This window comes from Parus major, chromosome 2 (assembly GCF_001522545.3).
Source record: "Parus major isolate Abel chromosome 2, Parus_major1.1, whole genome shotgun sequence".
In the NCBI taxonomy this organism is placed as follows: Eukaryota; Metazoa; Chordata; class Aves; order Passeriformes; family Paridae; genus Parus; species Parus major.
The window spans coordinates 41,950,679-41,961,950 of record NC_031769.1 but is presented as its reverse complement, the minus strand read 5'-3'; the positions used below and the strand labels follow the sequence as shown (position 1 = coordinate 41,961,950).

At 43.4% G+C, this 11,272-nt stretch overlaps 1 protein-coding gene across 1 annotated transcript; it reads right to left on the bottom strand.

Annotated features, from left to right (window-relative positions):
* Positions 1–522: 522 nt before the first annotated feature.
* GGCT (gamma-glutamylcyclotransferase) lies at positions 523–10,831 on the bottom strand. The gene is made up of 4 exons (XM_015618717.2): positions 10,590–10,831; positions 7,250–7,395; positions 3,952–4,087; positions 523–2,018 (listed from the first exon to the last, which is right to left on the bottom strand). Exons 1-4 carry the CDS (start codon positions 10,710–10,712, stop codon positions 1,869–1,871), a joined length of 555 nt encoding a protein of 184 aa, XP_015474203.1. The 5' UTR covers positions 10,713–10,831; the 3' UTR covers positions 523–1,868.
* Positions 10,832–11,272: the final 441 nt, after the last annotated feature.

The window sequence follows — 11,272 nt, the reverse complement described above, 5'->3', positions numbered from 1 at the left end:
TTCATCAGCATCGCATCCCCCTCCGCACCCACCCCTCCTCCCCCGACAGCTACCGGGAGTCCTTCGGTAGCGACTATTTCCCTCAGCCAAACTCCCCAGCAAGGACACTGCCGAGACACTGGTGCTGTTTTCTTCACCCATTTAAAGGTTGAAAAGCCCAAAGGCGCAAGGTAAGGGTAAGGCAAAAAAGGCAAAAGAAGTGGTGCTGATGCAGAGGAATGTTTCATGCATAGTTTTGCGCTCCCTATATTAACAAACGCAGACAGCTAGTGGAGGCTTCAGCTGCATTCCCACACCACCAGTTTTCATTTACATAAGCAACGCAGTCTGCACAGGGAAGTCGTGGAGTCTTCCTCTCCAGAGACATTCCAAACCCACCTGGACGTGTTCCTGTGTCACCGGCTCGAGGTGAGCCGGCCTTGGCAGGGTGTTGGACTGGAAGATCTCCAGAGGTCCCTTCCAACCTTAACAATCTGCGATTCTGTGATATTCTTGAGGGGTGCACACTGAACAGGCATGGCAGAGGTTTGGGAATCACAATTTTATTTACTCAAACTAGACAGTGCTAATACAGAAAATACCATGTTTTACAGCAGTCACCATGCCCAGCTCTGGAAACGGGCATATTACATCAGCACAGCAGCTACACATATCTGGCAGAAGTTTATAGAAAATATTGTATACAGAGAAGACATGGTCAGTCTGTTATTTTATTATTTGTTTATCTAAGCTGTCACACAGTGACATCAATTATATCTTACAACTCTCTGTACATCAAGAGAAAAAAAAATACACTGTAGAGAAAGAAGATAAGCCAAATCTCAGTGATTTGACATCTTCCAGGTTGTCAACTTTTCTCATCTCCCACAGACTAACTGCAGGGGTTGCAAAGTACCATGAAAATAAACACTCTGTATGTTATAAAAGCTTCCAGTTTCGCATTGGATTGTCAAAGCTGTGAGGAGAAAAAACCCCAAAAAATTACAAGAGGCCAAATCTCTTAATTTAGTCTCTTAATTAACAGACAAACAAAACTACAGAATAAATGTGCTAAGGTTCAAAGGAGACTCTGATTTCACTGGACCAATGCCTAGATAGGCAAACAAGCCAGCCAAAAAGGCAATTAGAAAAAAACTCTTGGAAATATCAGACTAAAATGAATTCTTTAAAAATCTCTTGGTTGTAGCTAACCAGTTTACCTATAACAACCACTAGACATTGAAAGGAGGAAGCTATGATGGTTTGAATGAGATGCTTTGCTGAATGTTGTCTTCAGGCCTAGGCTTTTGGACTTATGCTTTAAAACATGGAAGGAGTTAAAAAAATGCTACTTTTCTTTTTTTCTTAACTATAAAACAGAAACACCATAGCATTCAGATAGGTTGGCCTTTAAACCATTAAGGGAAGTAGCAGAGAAAAAGGTTTAGCCTTAAGAGTTTTGAGTTTACTTTGCATCTAACAAATGTAGTCATGTATACATAAAACTTTTACAAACAGATGTCCTGATCCTGCAGCCTTTACTCCTCAGAAGGCAACAGGTGCCAAAACTCATGAAAATGGCCTTTTTCTTTTAAAAAAGTCAGTAAACTGGACATGAAGCATAAATTTGCATGCAGCACTGTGTGACAATTAATGAAAGATAATTTCTAAATCTGCACTACTTGCAGCATGTACTTCAGCATGTACTCAAGCTATACATACAAAAAGAAGTTACCAATGTCAGTGTGTCTTCAGACTGGAACTTATGTCTAATGGTTTACTGTAGATGCACAGCAAACTCATCTTTTCTTGATAAAGAAACTGCTGATCAGCACAGTGAGGAGAGGTATCTAAATCAAGGTGAATGGCCAAGCAAATGCAGAGGTAGTCTATGCAGAATTTATTTTCTCTGCTTTAATAGCAGCTTCAATCTCTTCCATGATTGGCACCGGGCCTGCATAGTTATTAGTTTCAATAGCTTCTAATTTCTCCTGATAATCAGTTGGCAAGCCATTCTGTTTTGCACCCATGCAGATAACCTATAATTAAAAGGAAAAAAAAAATAAAGCTTTCAGTAATAGAAAGGACAGACTCCTCCAAACAATCACTTGAGTAGGAAGAACCATTTAAGCTACCCAGAGAAATTATCTCCAATAGTGCTATTTGTACCTAAGGATAGCCAAAGGCTTCTGGGAGACCACTGAAGACCAGAACAGCGTGAACAAAAATACTCTGAAAAGGCTTTTAACTACCCCTGAGATTCTGATGTGTTACTGAAGTGCACAAGACTCTTTAATTAAGCTGTTATTCAGTTATTCTGTTCTTTCTTTCAGACAGGATGCTAAATTCAATAATGTATGCAGCTTCTCACTCAGGTGTGACACTAAAGTTGGCTAAAGATTTAAAAGGTAGTTATTTTTAAAACTAAGCTGTCCAAAGGACAATGAGTACATAGATAGGGTACAGGAATAGCAGAAGCAGACACTTAACTCAGTGAAAAAACACAGATTCCTGTTTGTTACAGCAGCTTTCCTTCCATATATAAAATAAACTGAAGTATTGGTGCAGAAGAAAAGATGCAAGAGTAAGAGGAAAAGAGGAAGTTGCAGGAACACAGCTTGAAGGAGACACCAGCAAGCCTGCATATAGAAATGAAAATTCCAAATATGCTTTCATGCATTTAACAGCATGCATTTCAAGGATGAGGTGTTTAGAAAGAATGATTTTTGCCACAAAAAGTATGTAACAGTAGATGGATGTAGTTCAATCACTGTGTATAGATGCAGTCATCTTTTAAGTTTTTAGCTCTCCTGCCTGGTCAACTTAGACAAACAAACAAACAAAAAACCCAAATAAACAACAACAACAACAACAACAACAAAAGTTGGGGGCAGAGGAGAAGAACAGAACTAACAACTGCTCCTGACAGGACCAGGAGGGAATGATAAAGCTGCCAGTAGTAGAGGTCTGCACTTACAGCATACCAATGAGAGCTGACACACAGCAGCAGACTATGTACTGACTCCCTGAAAAGCCCTAAAGATCTGCCTTGCCACGAGGTGGGTTGGCAGGGAAGAGGTTTGTGGAAAAGCAGAGCCTGCTTTCTCAGCAAGCCTTCTCTTCAGCAGTCCCACAGCAGCTGGCCTTAGCTGTCTTCCTGGAAGTCAATTCACAGGAGTAAGTTCCTCAGTTTGGAGAAGGTGGCACACCTGGGATTTAACAGACTCACTCCAGGTTTCTTTACTTCAGGTAGGAAAAGCCTACCTGCAGTGATATCTGTGTAGATGCACTAAAGCTGCACACTCAAGACACACAGCCAAACCACCCCAGCCTGGGCCTGCACAGATCTCACAGGCTAAGCAGGTCAGGCCTGTCGTGTGAGTGGATGATGACTCTACAGAGTCAGCATTGCAGAGCAGTGTTGAAACACTTCTGCCTCACCAGCCATCGAGGGGGAACCCTGCAGTGCTGCTGGAGTCTTGTCATGTGCAGGTGATGTGTCTGGTAAAAGGATACAGGTGCACTCCTCTATTAAGTGATAGCAAGTACTTCCCAAGATAGTAAGGATAATCCATGTCCTGGAAACTACAAGCCAGGTGTTGTATTTTCCCCCCAGAAGCTTCCCTCTGTCCTTTGAGTGGAGTACATTAATTTTTCAAACAGAATTGCCACATATATGTGGGCAACACCCTCTAGAAATCCTTGTGCCAATCATAGCTAATTCACTAGTTAAATAGGAGCTTCCTTTAATGTACGACTAAACCAAAAAGCCCAAACTGATTTAATAGGCCTGTAAGAGCTAGCAATCTCCTGTGAGCAGCATTACAGCAGTACTTTGCACAAGAAGTGTTATACCTTTACAGTAGTCATGCCTTCCATCCACTCTAATTAAAGTACTTATTAAATACCACAGAAGTACTGCATTATAAACTTCTGTACACTCTTCCAAAATCAAAGTGATGTAACACCTACCTTTTTATACTGTGGAGAAGGGGGACCAGAGACATAGTCCTTCATCTGGTAGCTTCGACAGGTCAGTACCTTTCCTGCTTGAGTGTGGACATTAACTTCTATTGGGACATAAATGCCATCCTCAACTCCCTCTTGCCTGTAAAAGACATATATTCCTTTCATGTCAATAAAACAATCCATCTTTCAAACCAACCATGCAATTAAACATGTGGACTTACTATAACAGAATTCAAGGCAAGACACTGGTCTGTGCTTTAACATACTTAAACAAATAAAGCAAAACATATTTCAGTCTTTTTTGTGCAAACTTGTTTCATACAACAAATACATTTCTAGAGAAGCAGCAGCATTTACTTTTATCATTTCAGCTCTAAGAAATGTTGATTTCTGACTAACCTGTAAAGTCAAAATGAGAATATACCTAAACTAATTACTGTGGAAGACAGGTAGTCTGAAAGAGAAACACAAGCAAGATTACCAGAATTAATGCGCCAGACACGTGTTTCTTAACTGGCACTCAGATAAAAAAACAATTGCAAAGTTTTATCTTGCCCATTGTGTTACATTTTAATAAGGGGAAACTTGCACAACTTGTGCAATGCACTTTCCAAAGAATAATCCAAGACACCTTTTACCTTTCACAAGGCATGAACATCAGTAATGAGCTAGGCTGGGGCAAAAAAAAATGTTTTGGGTTTTTTTTTTATTAGCAAAACCATGCTTCAAAAAACAAAACCTCAAAACCTCGGCTACTTATTGTCCTCAACCCACTGGCATTTAGCCACCAACAAAAATCTGAGGAAACAGTAAGAAGTAAATGAGAAGCTTAAGCAATACAAGGGACTTCATAGCACAATTAACTTTAGATGTACTTTAGCTGCAAGTTATAACATGGTTTTAACCCTGCTTGTTCAATATAAATTTGACAAATCATCTTTTTTTTCAAAGACTTGCTGCCATTTCAAGTAATTAAATGTACATAATGTGGGCCATGTTAGGTGAGTAACTAGGTTAAGTGCAAGTACAGACTGGAAGCTAACTGCAGATTCAAGGCCAACAGACTACAAAATAAGTCATGTGGTTGTGTGAGAACAAGAAAACTGTTCAGTAACATCCATTGCTTGACTCTGAGGCAAAGTCATGATTTAATCTTTAACTTAAAGATTTGTCAAGTACAGAGGACAAAAAACCCCACAGAAGTGACTGTGAGACAAGGAAAAAAATTAATTTGAAGTCAAAGAGTTCTGCCATCCAAGCAAAAAGTTCCCCTCTCATACTTGTTTTCTATATATTGCATTGTTTTGTATTTCAGCTAATTACATGCACCCTCAATTACGCATTCTCTCCTCTGCTTCTGGGTAACAAAGCACAGACTACTTTACCCAGATTAGGAGGGGTTAAAAAAAAAAAGTGTGGTTTTTTTTTGATACATAGTAATTTCAGGAAATAATGTGGTGGAGAACCTACAAATATATCAGCTTGCATGCAGCTGATACATTTGTAGGATCCCAAGACCTTTAGGGAGCAGGAGCACCTGCAAACTCATTTGAGCAGGTTAGGAACGATTCTTAGAAGAGCTCTGTTGACTATGATTATAAAAGCCAAGAACACATCCCATTTCCAGTTCACCTCCATGGCATTAATGAGACAACTGGAAAAAAGTAATCTGTAGTGCTAATGTCCATGCTGCATATTTTGGTGCTGTTACAGTACTCAAGTCTCTAGTACCTTAGCAAGCATTGAAATTTATCCTGTCAAACAAATACCAGGGATCTGCAATCCTACGCTACGTCAACTGTAAACAATGTGAAAACACTTACGGAAACCAAAGTGCAAAATACTGTCTCCAAGGAGAGGAAACACAAAAGCACATGCTGTCAGACATGATCATCATACTTAGGAAGTTTATGCTTCAGGAAAGCATGGTAAATCAGGAGTTTTAAGTAAAGGTCAGCAGAAGGCTCAGGATGTTTAAGTGCTACTGTAAGCAAGAGCAGAGGAACTCAAGAGATCATAAAACAGGGACATGTGAAGCTGTCCCCAAGCACAAGCATGCCAACTAGATGCCCATGCCCTCTTGCTTGAGGCTAACACTCCCAGCCAGGACAAGAGTGCTCAGAATGGCCATTGCCATAATGGTACTAACAGAACCTGGTTTCTGTTGTATTTCAGGTTCACCATAGGCAACAAAAAGCACATTGCAACCAAGTTTCACCATCAGGGTTTTGAGGAGCTGTTTACACAGTGAAAGTGCTAAAGTACCAGAGGCAGAACAGTATTGAGGTAGCTGCTCCCTAGCATTGAGGTATTGAGGTATCCCTAGTATTGAGGTATCCTGCTCCCTAGCCCAGATTTCCACTGGAATTGTCAGTGATGAACTTGCTCTGAACAAACAATCCTTGTGTACCAGAAGCACCATGCTGTGCAGGCACATCTCAAAAGCTGCAACAAGCACATGACAGCAGGCAAAGTTTTGGAGATTGCATACTAAGTCCTGTCTTAGACCCTGCAAGAAGTCATGCTATTCTTTGCTTTGTTCAACCAGCCTGGTCAGCCTGGTCTTTTTGACTTCAGCCTGGGAGCAATTTGCTCAGGGTTCCTTGAATGTCTCTTAATTACCAGGTACATGTAGAACATTCTCCACCATGCACTGTAAAAGGGTAGTCAGGCTCTCCCATTCAAAGGCGGAAACTGTAACACCCCAGCTCCCTGCTTGGATGTTCCTCAAGCTCACAAAAGTTTACATCCTTAGAGGAGAAGACATGTTAAATAACTTCCTGAAAAGGTCCCTTTGCCTGTATTAAAAGATCTCTCTTCTGAAGTCTTGTCCTTATCCCTTCCTTTTCTGCTACAACTTGAGTCTACAGATGTATATGGACAGACATTGATGTCAGTCTCAAAGGAAATTCTCCCTAAAGTAATGGGAAAAACACCATAGGACAAATACAGATTTTAGAATCTTATAAGAGACAGGAAATTGGGAAGACAGCTTAAAAAAAAAAAAAAAAAGATCATGACTTATCAACTTCAAATCAAGGTCCACAGATTGTTAAAAAAAACTCCTAAAAGTAGGGGGTTTTTTTAGCTTTAAAACAAAGCTTTCTTAATCAGAAAATGTCAGAATCAGAAATAAGTGTCCGAAGTCAGTACACATACTATGAAATAGAATTCACATATTAAAATCAAAAGCATCTTCTTGATTCAACACCATAGCTTCCACACAGCTCTTTACCAAAAATCAACTCATTCTCAATTTCTCTCTAAAGTAGTAGAAGACAGCAAAAGTGAAGTCACCTACTTATCCAGTGAACTTAAATTGCAAGTGTTCATTTTCCACACTATTCCCCACACTTCGTCTCCAGGGCTCTGAGCAATGGTAGCTGTACCTCCATGCCAGACAGAACTTGTCCTGCCTTGATGATGGCCAAACTCAAGCTTAAAATCCTGCAAATGAAAGCAATGCAGAGAATCAATTTCCACTTAAAATAAGGGTTATTGACTATTCTTGACATGAAAGGAGCAGCCAAAGGACAGTAGCACATGTAGCCAGTTGGAGACATGGAAGGAAGAACAGACAGGTGCCACCTGGTGCCAAAACTTTTTCAGGATTTTGTGATAAGACTTAAATGCTACTATGCAGAATCCTGGAAAATAGTAAAGGTAAAGAAATCTACAAGATGGTGAGCTTTGGGTCCTATCTTCATGCCAATAGCCTTTGGGTCCTATCAAGACCACCCAATTATAAAATACCATCCTTTTCATTTTTACAATGTTTTGTGCCATCTCATCACTCATCTGGAATATTCTTGGGTATTTTTAAGTCAAGGCATATATCTCCTTCAGTGAGCTTATTCAGGTTTTTGCAAGTAGAAATATTCTTTTAGAAAACAAGTATCACTTTTTCTTACAAGCAACATCAAATATTAGTATATATGAAAAAGAGAATAATGGGTTATTGAATGCTATCAATGTAATTTCTCATCTGACTCAATTATCCTCTCCTACTTATTAGCCAATTTGTGGATCCTTCCCTAGAAGTACAGAAGGAAACACTCCCCTCCCTCCCAGTCCAAACCATCAAGCTTTAAGGAAGACTACCTCCTTAACATCAATAAAATAAAACTCAAACCCACGCAGCCCCACAAATTTGCATATTTCTTAGAAACATCCTCTTGAAGCTATGATTTTGCTTTGAAACATACATATGTACACACTAATACTCCTTCTGAGACACATCACTCTCTTGTAATATCCTAATAGATATAGGAAAAAAGTTGGAAAACAAATGAAACAGTTGGAGTCTCACACACAGAAAAAGAGTGCTCACATCAGAACACAAATCAATTTTTGTGTGTGTGCATAAGTGATAGCAGCCTGGCAAAGCCACACTTTTTACTCCATCAACAGTCATCTTCCTGCCCCATAAAATGTCCCCTATTTAACCAGAAAAAAGGTTTACTTAGATGCACCAAGTTATTTGCACAAAAGTCCAGTCAAGTCACAGACTGAAGTTTGGAGGGCAGTCCCAAAGAAATACCTTAATAGAATCAAGTACTCTCATCACAGTCTTAAAAAAAAAAGGGGGGGGGGGGGGAAACCCCACCAATTTTTAATTTATTCCTCCAGTTATATTTCCTTGGACCTGACCTCCACTGAATAGCTGCAAGGAGCTGTACAAAATCATCAGGCACCACCCAAAAACCAGCAGGAGAGATCGCACAGAAACAGCAGTTCACTCTGGTTCTGGAAGCAGGAAACTAAGTTACACCATGTGTGCAACTGCTTCAAGCACTGCTGCAAAGATGGGAAAAAACACAGTAGATACTTTTTTGGGTCAAGAGATCGGTCTCTGGTCCTTCTAAGTACCAGTGTAGCACCCTGTCTGTGCTTGTTATTAACAACCCATTAATTAACAGCTTTTGGCTGAAGACTAACAAAGCTTTAAAAAATAAAATTAGAGGGAAGTTTAGCAAAAGTTTAACTGAAATTTTTACCTTAGTTTAGAATCCAAAGCACTCTGGTTATGGGCTGTTTCTCCTTTTTTTAAGCCCAAGTAGCACTATCACAGGGCAATTAATAGGAATCAGCTCCAACCTTCCTGCAGTCCCTCACTCTCCAGCATCAGTGATTTTCCAGCTGGAAGCAAGGGAGTGAAGCCACCCGGTGTCGGCAGGGAACATAGCAATCGGTCAAAGGCCAGCTAGAGAAGGCAGCCAACCTGCAGTGGGTCAAGATGTGCTTACTGGCTAACCTGGAAATCGACCTGAGAGCTGGGAGAGCTGAAGAAGATTGCTTTTATTCAAACATAAGCACACACTACTAGAGCCTTTCTCCCTGCCTTCAAGGTCTGATCCTGCAAGGTTCTGGGCTCTCAGCACGTTCAGTGGAGGGGCAGCTGTAAGTTCCTCACACTTTACAGAAGCAGGTCTCAGCTGTCAGGTTGGCAGTCCTAAGAGACACCAAGTATCTGACTATGGTGAGTTCATTAATGACAAGTTTTTGTAATTTCTTCATACACTCTAACAGATCATTTCCTGCCAGTTACCCCAAAAGAACCTTCAAGTCATCTTTAAGTGGTATCAATTGATGCTCTGCTCCTCCAAGCATCCTTCCAGTTGCACAGATCTGTACATCAACAGCTTTAATGATGACAAGCATGTGTTTCCAAGCCTACACCAAAGCCAAGCTGATACAACAATATTTAATAACCCTGGCAGGGAGAGAATTGCCCTGTAGGGTGTATGAAGGTGCCAGCTGCAGATGCGCAGAGCTGGGTGACAGCTCCCATCTACCGATCACACAGTGCAGGGAGAGCTCCTCGCCTGGACCCGGGACACCTCCCACTAGACTGGTTTGCTCTAAGCCCCATCCAAGCTAGTCTTGGACATTACCAGGGATGGGGCATCCACAGCTTCTTTGGGCAACCTGTTCCAGTGCCTCACCGCCCTTACTGAAAAGAATTTCTTCCCGCTACGTCACATTTCAAAGTCCGTATTGTTTTACACACTGGGCCATGGGTCATGGCTGGCAGCCTGGAAGGTTAAGCCCTGTCAGATAACCCCGCAGCAGTGGGACTACCACACACATTCCTTCTGCTGTGGGCAGCCCCGGCCCTGGGTCAAAAAGCACAGGACAGCCAGGGTTGGAAGGGACCTCCCGAGATCACCTGTCCAATCCCTCCTGCCAAGACAGGGTCACCTCAAGCAGATGACACAGGAACGCGTCCAGGTGTGTTTGGAATGTCTCTGGAGAGGGATACTCCACAACCTCCCCAGGCAGCCTGTTCAGTGCTCTGCCTCCCTCTACGTAAAATAGTTACTCCTCATGCTGAGCTGAAACTTCCTCCGTTTTAGTTTACGTCCATGACTCCTTGTCCTGTCCCTAGGCAACATGGTACAGAACCTGGCACCATCGTCCTGACGAGGACCCCCCGCCTGATCCATGCTGGGGCCTCCGCCGTGCGAGGGACGGACGGGCTGCAGCACCGGCCCGCAGGCAGCCGCGGGGCCATGCGGCTCCTCGGCGACACTCGGGCTCCCCGCAGGCGTGTCGGGCTCCCCGCAGGCGTGTCGGGCTCCCCGCAGGCACGTCAGGCTCCCTCAGCCCCCCGCGGCCCCGCCAGCCGCCCCCTCACGCACCTGCAGGCGCGCCAGGGCGCAGAGCGCGGCCGAGGGGTTGCGCAGCAGCAGCCGCTCCCGCAGCAGGTTGCTGCCGTACGCGTAGTACAGGAACCAGCAGCCGACCTCGCCGCCCGGCTCCATCGGCCCGGAGCGGCCCGGTACGGCGTGAATCCGCCGCCGCTTTAACACCGCCCTCCCGCTCCGCCTTCCACGCTGCTTCCGTCGCCGCGCAGGAGCCGGCGCGGAGCGGGGCCGTGAGGCGGAGCGGGGCCGTGAGGCGGAGCAGCAGCAGCAGCAGCAGCGCCAGTGGAAAGCGGCAGGCGGGCTCCCGACAGTGGAGCAGTGACGTGAAAGGAGCGCTCCGCCCCTCCCTCCCTCCATCCATCCGTCCATCGATCCATCCATCCATCCATCCATCCATCCATCCATCCATCCATCCATCCATCCATCCAGGCGGGAGCGGGGAACGGCGCTGGGCACGAACCCCCGCGGCTCTCAGGGCTGCGGGGCACAAACCCAGCCGTGAGCTCGGGGGCTCAGTCTCCTCGTTCAGCTGGCTTAACTCATAACGCTGAAGTCTCGGTTTGAACAGCATGGAAAAGAACACAAGTTTTAGGAGAAAACTTTCACCTTGCACCTCAAAATCTACATGCTGTTTGAAAAATCATCGCAATTGTTAAAACTCTTGAGTGTTGAGAAAA

Excerpts from the sequence above, each read along its gene's own strand:
- GGCT (XM_015618717.2), bottom strand. The coding sequence starts at position 10,712 with ATGGAGCCGGGCGGCGAGGTCGGCTGCTGGTTCCTGTACTACGCGTAC. Across the intron at positions 7,396-10,589 it reads GCGCCCTGGCGCGCCTGCAG|GATTTTAAGCTTGAGTTTGG; the intron begins GTGCGTGAGGGG and ends TTTCATTTGCAG. Across the intron at positions 4,088-7,249 it reads AATTTAAGTTCACTGGATAA|GCAAGAGGGAGTTGAGGATG; the intron begins GTAGGTGACTTC and ends TGTCTTTTACAG.